Source organism: Crinia signifera, chromosome 8 (assembly GCF_055691185.1).
Source record: "Crinia signifera chromosome 8, ASM5569118v1, whole genome shotgun sequence".
Lineage (NCBI taxonomy): Eukaryota > Metazoa > Chordata > Amphibia > Anura > Myobatrachidae > Crinia > Crinia signifera.
The window spans coordinates 80952242-80971358 of record NC_139224.1 but is presented as its reverse complement, the minus strand read 5'-3'; the positions used below and the strand labels follow the sequence as shown (position 1 = coordinate 80971358).

The window sequence follows — 19117 nt, the reverse complement described above, 5'->3', positions numbered from 1 at the left end:
AGGTATTGGCAAGGTGTGGAGATGAGTCACTGGTAAAGTTCCACCTAGAGACCTGATTGATTTTTTTTTTCCAGCGGCCTCTTCCTCAGCATCAGATATTTAGAGAGAATGTGTACCAGCAGTAGCCCTCCGGAGTTGCTCTCACACAGCCTCGCCACTGGCTCCTGCTGCAGCCTCCAAGCCCCCAGAATCCTCTATACATATCTGCTGCTAAGGAAGAGGCCACTGAAAAATATTATTGAAATAATGTAACTTTTCATAGCCCTATTATATTAGGCTGATGTGCATTTTATTCGAATTATTGACACATGCTATATTAAGGTCATTCCATCAGCCATCATTTTATTTTTATTTTTTCTTTTCTTTGCACAGTCATCTGTATGTTCAAAGATTGTACAGCTCCTGGGACAAAATGAGGTAGATCACCATCAGAAGCAGGTGGTAATGTTGAGTCAAGACAGTTTTTATCGGATTTTGACTCCAGAGCAGAAGAGCAAAGCACTCAAAGGCCAATTTAACTTTGACCACCCAGGTAAGATGCCTGTTGATTGCATTTACTAAAGGGGTTTCATTATTGCATCAAAATATTATCGGTTTTAAAATGCCCATTCCATTTGTATCTCAATACTCAAGTAGTTTTTGTGATCGGTTTCTCCTATCTGAGAAGTAGATCAAAGATCAGAACATAACTCTTGGTGAATGATGAACAGTCATCTTTTACTGATTTGGACACATTTGTTGGGTTTCTTCCATCATTGTATAATCCATGTTTAGTAGAAATTTGACTTTGAAAAAAAAATATATATGTGTATGTATATAACATGCAGATAAAAACGATTTTTAATGAAGCAAGGTATAAGAATTCATTATACTCAGCACATCCGTGGCAGTAGCATTAGACAGCTAAACACTTCAATTCCACAGGCTTAGCCCTGACGGGCCGTTTCGGTGTCAAATCACCTTCCTCATTGGGCATCAACCATACAATGAATCCTCACAGTATATATAACATGGAAATACACCTGAACCACATAATTAATAATAACTAACTGAGCGATGGGTGAGTCTGTGTTGAGTTGGGCTCAAGCACTATCACTCCGTATACCCATGTGTGCTGAGCGATTTGTGCAGAGTTTTTGCAAGCACTGTCTTTCGGAGAAATGAGTGCTCTACTTGTAAGCAATCTCATCAGATTGCTTGGAAATGGGGTAAAAATTGCCCCATGTTTATGCCCCCTTAATGCCATAACTCACAGTTCTAACTAAATAATAAGAGTTTTTTTGGCATCATACCTAGATTTAAAAGTATATCTACACCGTACTGAACGCACACATATTAAGTCTTTATTTTATTTATTTTTAATTCCATTAGCTGTTACTTGACAAATATTTATTAAGCGAAAACTGGATATTACTAAAAATCTAAAATAAATGCTAGTTCTTTTTCTTTGGATATCAATGGTGTTCAGACCTATCGCTGGTAGACTCTGACAGGAGCACCTCTAGCGTCTGTCTCCTTTACGGTGGATGCCATTTTTGGAGGGACGTAGGGTCTCCGTCTGCATGTGGACAGAAACTCTTCACCCCTGCGGTGCAGTTTATCCGGTCAGCCATGTCTTCCGGAGGAGGGTGGAGAGGGGGCCGGTCTGGATCTACCCTCGCTACGCCTCTGGTACCCAGAATAAGTCCCTCCTCTTTTTTTTTTTTTTTGTTCGGTTTCTAATTAAGCCACCAATGCTTAAGCATGGATATCTTTTAAAACCTGAACTGTGACACCGAGTACACACCTAAAGATTTCTGTCTGGTGGGGTCAAAATTCTGGTAACCAATTGTCTGCTTTCCAACATTCACTCCCAAATGCTGGAAAGCAGACAATTGGCATTCAGACAAATTGTTTAAAGCTGTTTGTTTGGATAATCTTGTTAAATCAATCTATTAATCAGTTTTCCAGCATTTGGGAGAAAATGGTTGACTGCTCTGTTCTCACAAACATTGCCAGATTTTTGTTCCCACCAGACAGATTGGACAGAAATCTGTGTGTACTCCCCTTTTGTGCTCCTTAAGGTTCGTGTTTGGGAACCTCTCCCGAGTACATCATAACTGGCTGTTACACAATTTTGGGAGATTAGAACCTGTGGGCAAACCAATGCCTATAGATCAAAAGTGCTATCAAAAAGCACTGTATGTATGTTTATTTTTATTTTTTTTCATATTCAGATACACCCTGTAAATGGCGGTATGCAAAGAATGATAGTTCCAGTTTACTTTTTTTTTTTTATTATTATTTCCCCTTAAGGTCTAGGGCAGCATTGCTTGCCAAATGTAACTGGACTGTGTTCTTATTATTTCACCTTTACCACCAAATATAAACAGAGACAAATAAATACTAGTGTTTCAGCCCTGATACAAGTTGTGGCTATTAAATAACAATAATAATGTTGTTGTTATGTTTGGTTACATGTTAATTCCGTTCCCCCCCTTGTATGTACTCCTCTTCTGCGTCCACACACAACTGCATTCTTATTTTCCTTTGGTCAATGTCGTGCTGTAACTCATTATCTTTAAGCTCTCACAAAATCTTTTTCTTTTTCGTCCACTAGGGGGCACATGAGTTCACGCTGGGTATGAGAGGTGAGGTAGCAGAGCGTACACCAAAGGGTTACAAAAATGTACCCAGCATGCTCCCTGCCTCCCTTCTCCCTCATAACCCGCCCCCTGACCCTGGGTCACCAGTTTTTTCTTTGGTGCCAAGGAGAGAGCAGCACCATTATTGCGGCTGTTAGAACAGCCATGGGTTAGAGCTGCTGCGGCGGGTGCTCTTTTAGTGAATCACCGGCAGCACAGCTCTATCACTCGGCGGCGGCAGCGCTGGCGACTGGGCTGGGGACTTCCGTCGCGGGACCCTCTCTCGGAGGCTCCCGCATGCTGCACTCCGTCCCCGGGCAGGTAAGCCGCGTCTAGCAGCGATCCCCCCCGTTTGTATGGGAGTCAGCGGGGGGGCAGGCAGTGGGGGTCTGGACTGCTCCACCTTTCCACTAGATCACCAGGGACAATTAGTCAGGCTATGTCCCGGGGGTTGATGCCTGAGGGGGAGGTTAGACAGCCTGGGAACCTACAGCCATACACATTGGAAATGTTGTATATTGGGCCTGGTTAGTACTTGAGTGAGAGCTCCTCATTAAGGTCCTAATCAGCAGCCATTCTGGCACTTGCTGGGTTTAGAGATGGAGGCTGCTGGGATTCTCCCCCACACCCTGCTTCTGGAGCCTGGTGTTTGTGGTATTTATCCTCTCCTGCGGCTGGCTGGATTGTTGAGCTCTGCTGCTGTCTTCCTTCCAATATCATTGGAAGAGATGAAAGTTTGAAACAATGTCACCATTCATAGTATTGGCTTTGCATATACGGTGTCTCCTTTTCAGCTTGCTGAATTGTTGAGTTTATCTGCCCATACCAAATGGCTTTGCTAAAGCTTTGTGGGTAAGGCTGCAAGTGTTTTGCTTGGGTGTCAGTGTTGTAACTGCTGGTGGTTTTTGTCTTTTTTTCATGGACAGTATGCCTAAGGCGAAACCTGGCAAGGAGACTCCATCTCCGATGCAGCGTACCTGTAGGGTATGTGTGGACATACTCTCTCGGCAGGAGGAGTATATCTGTTCCAGGTGTTTGGCCCTTGAAGCAGATCTTCTGCCGCCTTCACAGCAAGAACCGGCCTGGGCTTAGACCTTGACTCAGGTATTGACATATTGACCGCTTGTCAACTCCTGTACCTCCTGCGCCCCTGCCCCCTGTGCCCATGCCCCCTGTGGCAGTGGCCAGCACCAGTGTTGGGGCAGCTCCTGCTTATGTAGAGCCCCCTTGGTGGCAATCCTTTGCACAATCTGTGCAGGGGTTGACGGCTACTCTGGCGGGCAGGGATTCCTGGAGGCAGTGTAGGCAGCAGAGTCCCGATGCGGGTTCTCCGCGTTCCGATTCGGATTCCAGCTCAGAGGGGAGTTCTTATTTTTCAGTGGCGGAATCCGCAGGGGCCGATGACACTTTGTCCTTAGCGGAGGTAGAGTCTCTGATGCAGGAGGTTAAGGCAGTCCTCCAGATGGAGGATGAGGCTCCTGCCCCTAAAAGTAAAGACCTGCTTTTTAAGCATCTTAAGAAGGTATCGGCCCAGCTCCCGCCTTCGGCCCTCATGGAGGATTTAATGGAGACAGCGTGGTCTCAACCGTTTAGAAGGTTCCAGCTTTCCAAGCGACTTACTACTTTTTAACCTGATCCTCCCACAGAGAGGGCTAAGTGGGAAAATCCTCCCCTGGCGGATGATCATGTTGCGCGATTAGCTCGCGCTTCAGTACTGCCCATTTCGGATTCTTCATCTTTGAAGGACCCCTCTGAGAATTTCCTCAGGACTGCTTTTTCACAGGCAGGGGCCATTAGGTGTACCACGCTTGCCGCGTCATGGGTGGTCAAGGCAGTGTCTGAGTGGGCGGGCAAGGTGGAGAGAGGTTTGTCCGACGGCACTAGTCCTTCCTCTAGATTTTCCTCATCCACTAAGGGCCAGGGGCTATGCCCTGACATTCCGGTTCCCCCCCCTCCTCAGTGTTATTTTTGCCCGGGTCTTCCAAAGGACCCAGCGAAACGACAAGTGCTACAGCTTTCAATCTGCTCTCTTTTGGACTCGAACGTCATTGTTCCTCAGGAGCAGAGGGGTCAGGGGTTCTTCTCCACCCTATTCTTGATTGACAAACTGGATGTTTCTCACCGTCCTATCCTGAATCTGAAGTCGCTCACTATTTTTCTGCGAGTGCCAAAGTTTCGCATGGAGTCCCTGCGTTCGATCATTCTCTCACTGGAGCCAGGGGACTTCATGGCCTCGCTAGATATACTTCACATCCTCATCCGACAGGAACATCAGCACTTTGAGGTTCACCCTTCGGGTTGAACACTTCCAGTTCTGGGTGCTACCTTTTGGTCTATCTACGGCTCCCAGGGTGTTCACCAAGGTGATGGCGGTCAGGGCTGCACACCTGCACCGGCTGGGGGTTCGGATGATTCCATACCTGGACGGCCCACTGATTTTGGCAAAGTCCCCAGTCCTACTACGTCATTTGCAGGTCGTAATTACACTTCTGTTATCTCACGGTTGGAGGATAAGCTGGAAGAAATCGTTTCTTACTCCTTCCCAAAGGACACTTCACTTGGGAGCTCGGCTGGGCACTCGGTTGTAGAGAGTATATCTTCCAGAGGATAAGATCCACTCCCTTCAGAGGAAGATTCATTCCCTTATAGGTCACAGAAGGGTCTCAGTACACAAGTGTATGGTGGTGTCTTCGACATGGTAGAGTATACACAGTTTCACTCGCGCCCACTTCGGCTTTACACTCTCAGCCAGTGGACAGGAGATCATACTCGTCTAAGGAGTCAATTGATCACACTGCCCCCCGAAGGTTTGCCTGTCTCTCACATGGTTGTTAAAGACAGACAACTTGTCTCAGGGCCGCCCGTTTTGGATTCCAACCTGATTCTTGCTTACCACGGATGCCAGCCTACGGGGCTGGGGAGCGGTTTGCAATTCTCAATCTTTTCAGGGTCGCTGGACGGCTCAGGAGAGTCGCCTTCCGATCAATCTCCTGGAATTGAGAGCAATCCTTCTGGCTCTTCAGAGGTTGGGGTCCCTCATCCGAGGGTGCCCTGTAAAGATCCGGTCCGACAGCACCACGCCCGTGGCCTTTATCAACAGACAGGGTGGGACACGCAACAAAGGAGCGATGAAAGAAGTCTCCAAGATATTCAGGTGGGCGGAGAAGCAGATTTCTGCAATCTCTGCAGTCTTCATCCCAGTGGTTCTCAATTTTGAGGCAAGATAGTGTACGCATTCCCCCTGTTTCAACTCCTACTTCGCCTTCTGTGGAAGTTCAGGAAGGAGGGAGGAATGATGATCCTAGTGGCCCCAGATTGGCCCTGTCGAGGTTGGTACGCGGATCTATGGAACCTGTTGGTAGCCTCTCCTCTGAGTCTACCTCTGCGTCAAGACCTAATTTCACAGGGGCCATTCCGACACCCGGTCTTGAGTCGCCTGGCTTTGACGGGCTGGCTGTTGAGGTGTCCCTCTTTAGAGGTTTTCCGGGCACTTCAATCGTCTCCTTTCGAGCCTCTGGAGGAGGTGGATCTGAAATGGCTATCCTGGAAGGTGGCTTCTTTTTGGCTATTTCCTCAGCACGAAGGGGGTCTGACATGAGTGCATTATCATGGAAACCGTCTTTTCTGGTATTTCACCCGGACAGGGCGGTTCTTTGTACCAAACTGGATTTTCTTCCAAAGGTGGTGTCTGAGTTTCACCTTAACCAGGAAATAGTGGTGCCTTCTTTTCCAGGTTCTTCTGAAGCTGAAGCTTCTCTTGATGTAGTCCGTGCGTTGCAGATTTATCTTCACAGGACTAAGTCAACTTGTAAGTCGGGTTCACTGTTTGTGCTTTATGGGGCCAATAAGAGGGGCTGGCCCGCTTCCAAACAGTCCTTGGCGAGATGGTTCAGATCAGTGGTTCACCAAGCGTATCTTTCCGCACTGATTACTCCCCCGGAGGGGATTACTGCACATTCTACCAGGTCTGTGGGTACATCCTGGGCCGCTAATCGAGGCGCCTCGGCTGAACAGCTCTGTAAGGAGGCTACTTGGTCCTCTTCCCAGACCTTTTATGCATTTGATACCTTTGCATCGGCTAATGCACAGTTTGGTAGACATGTGCTTTCCGCAGTCCAGGAGCGTCCCCCACCCGTGAGGGGACAGCTTTAGGACGTCCCAGCGTGAACTCCTGTGCCCCCTAGTGGACGAAAAAGAAAATAGGATTTATGGTCTTACCTTGATAAATCCCTTTCTTTGAGTCCATAGGGGGCACAGGACACCCTCCCAGACGCACCTGGTAGCGGGGCTTCCTATGTAGGAAAGTTTCATGGCTTTAGGGCCTGTATGCTATGTGGATGTGCGTTTGCTCTTCCTTCTTCTCTGGCTCTGCTCCTACCTTGGGCTTGCTAACAAAACTGGTGACCCAGGGTCAGGGGGCGGGTTATGAGGGAGAAGGGAGGCAGGGAGCATGCTGGGTACATTTTTGTAACCCTTTGGTGCACGCTCTGCTACCTCACCTCTCATACCCAGCGTGAACTCCTGTGCCCCCTATGGACTCAAAGAAAGGGATTTATCAAGGTAAGACCATAAATCCTATTTTTTTTTACCTCCGTAACTGAAGCAAAATGAGTCCACTTGAGCACTGATTTGACTTTGGGGGAAAAATAAGTCCTACTGTGCTTGGCCTGGCAAGTATGGAGGGTGTTCTAGTGTTGCAACCTGTTTCTTGGCCAAAAAGCTCTTCTCACAGAGCAAAGTTGGTGGGCTTGTGAGTTGTCTTTTTTTTGGAGGATGAAACCATTGTTTACCAGATCTGGCCTCCTTTCTTCTTCTCTGGATCTTTCCCACAAGGTTGCTAGAACACATTTGTAGTAATATTGATTCACTGTTGCGCCATGTAATATCCAGTCTGGAAAACACAACTTTTTTGAAACTTTGCGAGAGAGGTGAAAATTTCAACTTTGTTTTGGGATATCCATGTTCAGTTTGTCCCCACTCCCTTTTTAACAAGCACAGTATGGTTTATTTTTTTTTTCACAACTGCTGCTGTTCTTCAATAACCACACCTCGTACATAATAGTTGTTGGCCACGTCTTGTGAATTTGGAGGATGTTCTATTTTTGCCTCCGAGACCTTTTTACAGTTTTGTGATTTTCTTTTGCAAGCATCTGCTTGCAGCTTGTTATTCAGATATCTATATGCACAATATGTGGTTATGTGTTCCCTTGTCTTTGGCTTTGCTGGCTTTCTGTATGTTACAGTACGTACAATTCTTGATTTCATTCTAGGTGTCCTGATTGGTGTGTGTTCGTGGACTGTCAATCTTGCTTTGTGTATAATATGATGTGTTTATGTATAGAAAAGAGTATATTTTTTATTGGCTTTCTGTTTATTTTCTTACCCCTTTTTTTAAAATATGTGTACAGTATATAAATACAGGTTGAGTATCCCGTATCCGTACATCCATTATCCGAATTATTCCAAAAACCGTGGTTTTTGGAATAATTCGAGTGTGTGTGTGTGTGTGTGTGTGGGGTTTTTTTTTTTTTTAACCCCCCCTAACCCTCTTTTCATACTTACCAAGTCCCAGGGCGTCCTCAGCAGGCCTCCGGCATCTTCTCCAGGGCCTCCAGCGGTCCCAGGAATGCATTGCGCGAGTGCACGGGTGATGTCACCGGTGCGCGCGCACTCCCACGCAATGCATTCCTGGGACCCCTGGAAACCCAGAGAAGATGCCGGAGGCCAGCTGTGGACACCCGGGGACTGCGTGGATGCCAAGGGACCACCGGACACCATCAGGGGACAGGTAAGTAAGCCTAAAAAAAATATTCTAAAAACCGAAAAAATCCCCTATCCGGAATGCTCGTGGTCCCGAGCATTTCGGATAAGGGATACTCAACCTGTATAATATACAGCATGTAGACCGGCACTCTGTTCTGCAGACCCCCTCAGGGGTGACAAATATAGCCGGGGTGCCTTCCCAGGGGATTTTCAATAGCAGTAGATTGTATATCCTAATGAAAAAGCTGATTTAGGCTTTGAAACGTCGATTTGTGAGATGGTACTATGTATGTGTGTGTATACTGTACCAAGGGCAAATAAAGTATTACTTATGGCTACTGCTACATTTTTACATTTAATGCTCTTTTATTAGAAGGTAGAGATGTTACCAACAGATCTGCACTCCATCACACTACCTTTTTTGTGTACAGACTGCCAGGGCCTTTGTGTACAATTAAAAAAAAAAAGTGCTAAATATTCAATGAAGTTACAAGTTCATCTATAGATCTATATATAGAATAGTGGTGCAAAAGAAATGTAATCTTGCTCATATGCAGAGTAATCGACTATAGGCCTTATTCAGATCTGATTTCAGTACAAATTTGTTTTCAAAATGAGCAAAACCATGTGCACTGCAGGTGGGGCAGATGTAACATGTGCAGAGTTAAATTTGGGTGGGGTGTGTTGAGACTGAAATCTAAATTGCAGTGTAAAATTAATGCAGCCAGTATTTACCCTGCACAGAATCAAAATAACTCACACAAATTTAACTTTCTGCAGTGCACATGGTTTTTCCCATTTTGAGAACAAATTTGTACTGCGATCAGAGCTGAATAAGGCCCTATAGAGGGGGGGGGGGGGGTGTATGCAATGTGCCGCTGCTATTTCCGACGTGGGAATCGGTAGCGGCTCCCTATTCAATGCTGTCTTCAATGACTGCATTGATGCGGGATCACGGCGGAACAGGCCCAACTTCAGAAGCTGTCGGCCCGTTCTGCTGATAACGGCCGTGGATCGTCGCAATCCCGACCGCAGATCAACAATCCACGGTCATTTTAGTGGCCACGCCCCCTTTGCCCCGAGCGGCAGGCGGGACATCGAATCCCGTCTGTCGTTATGTGGTCGATCTGTCCGCAAACAGGCCAGGATCACTGCTGTCAGCGGGGATCGACAGCCGTGATCCCAGATTGCATACCCCCTATATTTTTAATAAGGCTTTATGTTCTGGAAAAAGGTAGGACAGGAAGGCAGAGATGGGTAAAGTAATGCTTGGTATAATATTTTCTATGGTAAGACTGAATGAATTGTAATATTTTGGTAAGCATATGCACGGCTACTATTGAAATGCTTATTAAGCAAATATTTCATAATGACTTATCTTTATTAATTTTTTTTAAAGACACGTTGAACTAAAATTGCAAATTTCTTTGTCTCTCAAATTATGTAAACTTATCAGTATCAGGATCTTATTTGAACTGAAGTTATTTCCAATAAAATCATTAAGTTGCAAATTATTGTGATCTGCAGCCTGAGTGTCTCCAAATCTCCCCCCCAAAAAAATTTCAATAAATAATTTTGTCCTGGTCCCTGCATAATATTGCTCATTGCTTCTAATTTAGATGCCTTTGACAATGAACTAATCTTGAAGACCCTCCGAGAAATCATGGAAGGGAAGACTGTCCAGATTCCTGTGTATGACTTTGTTAGCCACTCCAGGTAACCAGAAGACTGATTTAAGAGGCAGATTTTGTTATGTTGGAAGATTTGTAAATCTTTGTGTATTAACTGAAAAATTGTCGCTTATTGCTGGAATCTTAATAATAATAATAATAATAGGTTTTCCCGAACTTGTGCTTTCTTAAAATTGCACAATCCAAATTTTATAGCAGATTTTTTATTTTATTTTTATTATGCTTTCACCTTACAATACATTTGTCAGAAGCATTATATGTACAATGTAAATGTGATGTTGCAGTGAACACAGAGTTGCTGACATACATCACAATAAAGAGTAATAGAAAAAAAAAGAAAAATACAAACAGCATTGAAAATTAACTTGTGTCCACATCAGTCATTGTTTGACATTTGTTCTCTGTGTTATTCTTTTTGTCCCAAGTTTGACTAAATTATTATAGATCATCAGCGGAGAGGCCACGTCCCCAGGAACCCCCCCCCATTCCAGACCCTGTTCCTTGTCAATTGCCTAGGGTAATTGGTGGATATCCCTGTACCACTCTTGTTTCAAAATATTCTGTGTTCTGGAGGGTTTGTTTGATCCTGCCCTGGAAATCTCTCAGTAATAAATTAATATAACTCTCCCAGGTGCTAAAGTAAGTTTTTGTGAGTTTTTCTTTATGTAGTGTGGTCTCCAACCAATCCATCATAAACAGATGGTGGAGTTTTCCCTTGAATAACTCTAAGGGAGGGGGTCAATCCAATTCTGTAAAATAGCCTTGCGAGCTGCTGCACTGATTGCTACTAGTAGTTTTTTGCAGCCTCTTGCTACCCTCTGTTCGGGAAAGATGCCAAAAATCGCCCATTCTGCAGTAAATGGTATGTAGTTTAATAGGTGGTCTTGGGCAAAGGATTTTACCTGTAGCCAGAATTTGCGGATAAATGGGCACGTCCACAAGCAGTGGAATAGGTCAGCTTGTGGAGGATTAAATATCCGATAGCTTTTCTGTTGGGCGCAAAATACCCCGTCAAGTGTGTTTCATAGGTCCTGCTTCGAAAGAGACTTCAACACTGAGCTTACGTAATGTTGCATTTGGAAAAACGCTAGTGGGAAGTTTCTAAGAATTGGAAAGGAAGTTTGTGCCTGGGAGAACGTCAGGGGTTTACCACTGGATGGATCTGTAAGATCACCAATATTTGTCAGGCCTTCTCTACTCAAAATTGTAAAAGGGAAGTTAGCCTCCGCATGCTGGAATGGGAGGAATAAGCTTTTATGTGAATTTAAATTAGAGGAGTGGCGTAATATATGCCATAGACGATATGTAGACCACAATAGTGGGTTCTGTGATAGATTTGTAGGGATTTCCTCTTTTATTTTATGCAGAAAGGAAATGTGTCTTTTTCTAAAAAGGCTGATTCCAGATGTGTGTTGGCGTATACTTCCGTATTTTTAAGCCAGTCCCTCAAGAATCTGGTGATGATGCATAATTGTAAGCTTGAACATTGGGGAGGCCAATTCCTCCATTGAACCTAGCTTGTTGTAGTTTAATCAGTGCAAACCTGGATTTTTTCCCTTTCCATATGAAAGTTCTATATTAGGTGTTCATTTTTTTTAAGATCAGTATTGCTCATTAGGAGTGGCAAGGATTGTAGGGCATACAACAATTTGGGAAATGTTGACATCTTAATTAAATTTTCCCTCCCCATATAGGATAGTGTTAAGTGTTTCCAGCTCTCCAATTCTGAGGCCATATATTGGATAGTTTCTTGAATGTTTTTTCGATAGAGTTCCGTAGGGTACTTGGGAAGTTTAATTCCCAAATAAACGATGTGTGATTTCGCCCAGGCAAATGGCAGGTATCTACCCCAACCCGGTTTAGCTATTTCTGGTTGTAAAAAGAGACACCTGGATTTCTGGAAGTTTACTTCAAAACCTGAAATTTTGCCAAATTTGGATAGTAGATCAATATTTCTTTAATCAAATCCTGTTGGTTTCCTATATATAATAAAACATTGTCTGCGAATGCAGATAGGTCACACAGAGATAAAACTATCTTAATTCCCTTGAAAGGAGTGAAATTCTCCAGTATTCTAAAGAGGGGGTCGATGGATAAGTTAAAAAGAAGCGGGGAGAGAGGGCAGCCCTGTCTTGTGCCACGCTGCATTTTAATGGGGATCCCTTTTTGGCCGTTTAACCCCGTGACAGCCTTAATAGTGTAAAAATACTTAATGAGGTTAATGAAAGTAGCATTAAAGCCTTGAGTTTACAAAATCGAGAACATGTGGGGCCAGGCTACTGTATCGAAAGCCTTGTTTGTGTCTAGGCTAAGTACAGGTCGAGTATCCCGTATCCGAATATCCGTTATCCAAATTATTCCGAAAACCAGACATTCCAGAAAGTGGAAAAAAAAAATTTTTTTTGTTAAAAAATCACTGGGGACATTTGTAACAGCATCACTGGGGACATGATATGTAACTGGCACTATATATGTGCAAGACAATGATTGCTTGGCATTCAAATTCAGTGCTGAGCTAGTACACACATTTTGTTTCAAGTTTTGAAACCTTGTTTTTTGAACAAATAAAATATATTTGTGTGTATTTTATGTGGTAATAAAATATATTTGTGTGTATATTATGTGTTTATACAGCATAAATGCAAGATACTTCAAAATACATCATTGAAATATTAAAAAATTCCGAAATACGGAATAATCCGTTATCCAAAATTCTCCTGGTCCCGAGCATTTTGGATAAGGGATACTCAACCTGTAACATGTTTTTAGAGTGAGGAGACTGATTAGAGGCCACAGTAGCCGCTATTGCCATACGTATGGCTTTTACTGAATGACAGTCCTGAACGAAACCAAATTGGTTAACAAGTCAGGGCTAATACATTGAAGCAGGTTTTTAAGAAAGCACAAGTTCGCCTGAAACACGCATAGTTCAGTGAAACCTATGTAGTTTTGGCTTCCGCAACAGTGCAAACGAGGCTGCTTTTTCACATTTCTGCTTTACCTGTCTGAAGTAGGTACAACTAGAAATCCCTCAGGTAATAGGATACCCGTGTCTGTCTTTTTGGAGTTTATTTAACCTAAACTTTTTATTGCTTTCTCTAAGGAAAGAGGAGTCTGTAACAGTATATCCAGCTGATGTGGTGCTATTTGAAGGAATACTGGCATTTTACGTGCAAGACATCAGGGACATGTTCCAGATGAAATTATTTGTGGACACTGATGCAGATACACGGTTGTCAAGAAGAGGTGAGCGATCATCTAGAGTTGACCGGTGCAGGATATTTCCTCAAATGTGTTTGTAGGGTAGAAAGCAGTTTGTAGGTGCTTATTGGTCATGATTCATAGTTTTATGCTATTCCAATATTCACAAAACTGAGCTCTTTTTTTTTTTTTTTTTTTTTTTTTTTTTTTTTATATCTTTGTCTGTGTGAAGTGTTTGGGTACTCTTTACCTAGAACGGCGCCCATCGTATGCACTAAAAAACGGGTGCGATGCGATGGCCGCGATTTCCCATAGGGATCAATGTTAAAAGTCAGATTGGACGCGATTTTAGTGTTAAATGCCTGAATGCCCGCGATTTTTCCATAGGAAACAATGTTAAATGGGCCACAGAGCCCTAATAGTCCCCCTGAAGTGTGAAATGGCCCCCACAATTTTTAACGCCACCCCACGATCAACGTCAACCCGAAGCGTGGCGAGCGCAGCGGTACGCGTCCTCCGACCTTTTCATACCCCCACTATCCACGTCGGCGTGGAGTTGAGAATAGAATAGTGTGGCGAGCGCAGCGAGCCACCGAGCCCGAAGCGTGGCGAGCAGACGTGGATACCTTCACAGTTATACGCGTCCCCTCGCGGGCTTCACAGGTGTCCGTGGCGACGCGGACACCTGTGAAGCCCGCGAGGGGACAGGTTTACCTGTGAAGGTATCCGCGTCCCCTCGCGGGGCTCGCTGCGCTCGCCACGCTTCGGGTTCGGTGGCTCGCTGCGCTCGCCACACTATTCTATTCTCAACTCCACGCCGACGTGGATAGTGGGGGTATGAAAAGGTCGGACGACGCGTACCGCCACCCCTCGCGGGCTCGCTGCGCTCGCCACGCTTCGGGTTCATGTTGATCGTGGGGTGGCGTTAAAAATTGGGGGGGGCATTTAAGACTTCAGGGGGACTATTAGGAAACAATGTTAAATGGGCCACAAAGCCCTATGTAAAAATCGCGTCCAATCTGAGTTTTAACATTGATCCCTATGGGGAAATCGCGGCCATCGCGTCGCACCCGTTTTTTATGTGCTCGCGATGGCCGCGATTTTTTGCCCGCGATGCTAATCGCGGGCGCCGTTCTAGGTAAAGAGTACCAGTGTTTGTTTTAATGGCAGGTATTCAACGCTGTGGGCTAGTGGTGACCGCGAGCAGAGCTTCCTGCTCGCTGTCACCACTCACCCTAACAGTATTCAACGCAGCCCCCTCATACGCCAATTCCCCCATGCTCCATTTTTTGAGCGAGAGGGAATTGGCGTATGCGGCTCCGGAAGCAGCGAGACTCGTGGCTAAATACAGCAAGTTTTCTGCATTAGCCGCGGGTCTCGCTGTTTTGGGGGATTCCCCCAGAACATTGAATAGAGCGAGCGGCCGGTGCGGTGGTTAAACAGCGAGGATCGCTGGCTTTCTGCAATCCTCGCTGTTTAACCCCCTCGCTGGCCGCTCGCCAGCTTTGAATACACCCCAATGTGTTTTGTGTGTGCGCCCTTTCCCTACAATAAAGGCTGTATGGGTATTCAATTAAGATATATATCCTCCTGCATAAAACCTGACCATCTCTCATCCTAACCTTCTGTTTATGCTCACTTCTACCCCTTCTGTGTCACCCCTGTCTGTTTAACCCTCCCCTTTAGAATGTAAGCTCTCACGAGCAGGGCCCTCTCTCCTCATGTGCCTTTCTTTGAAACAATCAGGGTGGCAGTGGTTTATATATTCTGTGACCTTTCCCCTGATGCAACTATCCTTACTAACCATGTACTTGTCCTAAATTGTCTTGTAATGTAATTCGCTATGTGTTTTTGCTCATAACTATGCTCTGTAAAGCGCTGCGTAATTTGTGTGTGCTATATAAGAAACTGTTAATAAATAAATATGAGATGTGTCGACTCTGATTTAAAAGCAGGATGTTATTGGCTATCCCAAATCACATGACCGTTGATAGCCAATAAGATCCTGCTTTGAAATCAGAGCCTGCACCATATCTATACATCTCTATCACATTCGGTGTCAGCGAAAATGGCCACAATTTAAAAGAAGATGTACGTCCTCGAGTAATTAGCTGATCCACATATTTTTAACTAGTCTAAAAAATTTAATTGAATAGATCGACTCTAAAAACGTTAGTGATGTGTGTGTGTGTGTGTGTGTGTGTGTGTGTGTGTTTTTTTTTTTCCCCCCCAAAACTGCAACCTGTCAAACTGTGGGGCAAATAGATCAGTCCCTTTTTTTTTTTTTTTTTCGCTGTTTGTCATTATGCGTGTGCGCTGTGATTCAGACACATTAGCAGTCATTTGATATTCAATCGGCTTATGAATTTGTACAAGAGTAAACGGGTCAAAATAACCCTCATAGTGTGGAGGAACACCAGATGTATCAAGCTTCAAAAAGTGATAAACAACCAGCCAATCAGCTCCTACCTGTCCTTTTTCAAACCCAGCTTGTAACAGCAGATAGGAGCTGATTGGCTGGATGTTTATCACTTTCCATTTGAAAATTATTATTATTATTATTTATTTATTTATTTTCACTAACGTCCTATGGGATACTGGGAATGGTCTTAAGACATTGGGTATTAGAGGGTATCCGCAGGAGACCGGCACATCTATAACTTTGAAGCTGGGTGTACTGGCTCCTCCCCTCTGATTCCCCACCCAGGAACCAGTTTAGAAAAATGTGCCCTCAGGAGAGGATGCACACTGCTGGAGCTCTAGAGAGTTTGTCTTCAGTTTATTTTCTTTTATTATTTTGGGGTTACTGTGTTGGACTTCACAGTATCCCTGCTTCGAGGGAGTCAGTTGAGGAGGGTTCAGCTGCAGGCCTCTTAAGGTACCGAGCTGTCCCTGCTGCAGGACCACTGTCCTGAGTGGGTGTTTGTACTCACGGGCATTGCGCTGCAGTGATACTCACCCCCAGCATGCCGCACACTCCTGACATAGTCCGAAGACGTCTGTGGTGAGTAGAAACCGGGGTCCCCACAGTGGGGTACCCTGGCTCATCGTGCGGCAAGATGGCGGCGGCGGCAGACGCGGTACCCTGCACAGGGGCTGCGCAGACCCCCCCACCACAGACTGGCTGCGGGTGACAGTCCCTAGGCTACCAGGGCAGATCCCACCAAAAAACGCTGTTCAGTGTAAGGGCGCCATTATCTGACAGCCAGCGCCAGTATAAAAATCAGTGAAGCCCCTGCGCCATCACAGGGGGGCGGGGCTTCAGCGGAGCTAGACCAGAGGCTCTGAGCGCGCATACACTACTTCCTGCTTCTCCCTGGGCGCCATTACTGCCTCCAGATCTCTCCTCAGCGGTGAGGTGTTGGACAGAGGAAATCTGCAGAAAACAGCAAGTGTATTTAGCGCTAAAATCGCTTAATTTGATCACACTCCTGTTCTAAATAGTTCAGGTTGTGCAGGGTGTGCTGGTCTCCTCAGTGTAATCTGAGCGCTCCCCCACGGGCTTGTTAAGCTACACACTTTCAGTGATAGAGCTCACACATATATAGCTGCTATACACTGCACATTGAAATATATATATATATATATATATATATATATAATGATTGTGGTGTGTTTGTGGAAAGAGGTTATTTATTCCTTCACCATGGTAAGGAAATTAACCTGTCTCATTTGCAGCACCAAGTTTGTGCCCAAGTCCACCTCACAGATTACCTGTGACGAGTGCATGTCCACTCAAACAGGGGTTTCACCCCAGATCAGTGGAACTTCACAATCAGACTCTCAAGAGCCTGAGTGGGCTGCAGGCATTAAAACCATGCTGCAGGCAGTGTCAACTCAATTGGCTGCAAATACAGTGCAGACCAAACAGGCGCAGCAGGACTTATCAGTTCTAGTCGCACGGGTGGATAATATGAATCCCACTACGGGCCAGTCACGGAAGCGTGCTGCGGCCGTCATGTTGCCTGATTCAGATGATGATCTACAGGCGGGTGACGACACAGATGATAATGTGGACGACGGGGCTCTGATCCCTGATTCACAATCATCCCTCAGGGGCCCGGAACCTCTTATTATAGCAATAAGAGAAGTTTTAGACCTTCCCTTAGCAGACATGCAGGAAGGTGACCCGTTTTTTGGGTCCCAAAGGAAACAGCAGATTGTTTATCCAGGACAAGCTGACCTTGATGAGACGTTTAAGGAGGCTTGGAAACAACCTGAAAAGCGTTTCCAACTGTCCAAAAGGTTTAAGTCCAACTTTCCCTTTGATCCCGTCGCTAGAGGGGTGTGGGAAGAGCCTCCGGTTGTGGACGCCTCGTTGTCCAGACTGTCCAAGAAGGTGGTTCTCCCCGTTCCAGGCGCAGCAACACTGAAGGATAGTACGGACAAAAAGCTGGATACTACCCTTAAGGCCATGTATACAGCGAGTGGGGCGTCTCCGAGACCTGTCCTCGCCAGTTGTTGGATGGCAAAGTCCATTTATACATGGGCTTCTCAAATCCAGGAAGGTATGCTGGCCGATATGTCACTGGCGCAAGTTGGAGAGAGACTTTGCCATATCCAGGATACTGCAAAAATCCTATGTGACACTCAAAAGGAGCTTGGAGCTATAAATGCTCGCTCTTCCGCAATGGCGGTTTCGGGTCGCAGGGCCCTCTGGTTGAGACAATGGGTAGCTGATCCAGAGTCCAAACGTAGTGTGGAGAATTTGCCTTTTAAGGGGGATAAGTTGTTCGGTAGTGAACTGGACGACCTCATATCCAAGGCTACGGCCGGCAAGTCGACATTTCTGCCGACGGCTCCCACTCACGCTAAACGTCCCTTTCATGGTCAGACGTCTCAGGCCTTTCAGTCCTTTCGGCCTTCCAGGCCCAGGCAGAGGGCGAGAGGCTCCAGCTCGGCCGCCAGAGGGGGCCGTGGTAGGTTCAGAAAGCCCGCCAGCACAGGATATCAGGATCGTGCTGCTAATGCCACTGCCTCTAAGCCTGCAGCATGACTCGGGTTCCGACCCTGGAGTCACATGCGAGGTGGGGGGTCGCCTGTCAGCGTTCAGCCAAGTGTGGTCAGTCTCTCACCTGGATTCCTGGGTGAGGGATCTTCTTTCCAAAGGCTACAAATTCAAAGGTTGGAATTCGAAAAACCTCCCCCTCACAGGTTCTTCAAATCAGGTTTACCGGCTCTGCATGCAGATCGGGTAAACCTGCAACAGGCAATACAACGCCTTCTGATGTCACGGGTTATCATACCTGTCCCGCTGGAGGAACAAGGAAGGGGTTACTACTCCAACCTATTCCTAGTGCCGAAGCCGGACGGCTCGGTACGCCCCATTTTAAATTTAAAGTCTCTAAACCCTTTTTTAAGGGTATACAAATTCAAGATGGAGTCCCTCAGGGCTGTAATAGCAAGCCTGGAGGAGGGAGAGTTCCTGGCATCGTTGGATGTGAAGGACGCCTATCTCCACATACCAATTTGGGGTCCACATCAGGCATTCCTGAGATTTGCATTGAAGGACTTGCACTTTCAATTCAGAGCGCTGCCATTCGGCCTGTCGTCGGCACCTCGTGTTTTCACGAAGGTGATGGCAGAAATGATGGTACTGCTCAGGAGGTCGGGAGTCAACATTATCCCCTACCTGGACGACTTGCTGATCAAGGCAAGGTCGGAACAGGTCCTGCTGCAGGATATAGCAAGAACCAGACAGGTTTTATCCGAGCATGGGTGGATCCTAAACATCCCCAAGTCTTCTCTGACGCCGTCGCGGCGTATCCTCTTTCTGGGAATGTTCCTGGACACAGAGGAGAAAAGGATTTTCCTCCCTCGGGAGAAGATGGAAGCCAT

The 19117-nt window shown here is 45.8% G+C and overlaps 1 protein-coding gene across 4 annotated transcripts in view; it reads left to right on the top strand.

The window, feature by feature from the left end:
- Nucleotides 1-19117, top strand: part of UCK2 (uridine-cytidine kinase 2) — a 54150-nt gene that overhangs the window by 11706 nt on the left and 23327 nt on the right. For all 4 annotated transcript variants that reach the window (XM_083156730.1, XM_083156728.1, XM_083156731.1 and 1 more), the window contains exons 2-4: nt 373-532; nt 10007-10103; nt 13182-13324. In XM_083156730.1, the coding sequence (XP_083012856.1) occupies nt 445-532; nt 10007-10103; nt 13182-13324 (328 nt within the window). In that variant the 5' untranslated portion in view covers nt 373-444. The remainder of the gene's footprint in view (nt 1-372; nt 533-10006; nt 10104-13181; nt 13325-19117) is intronic.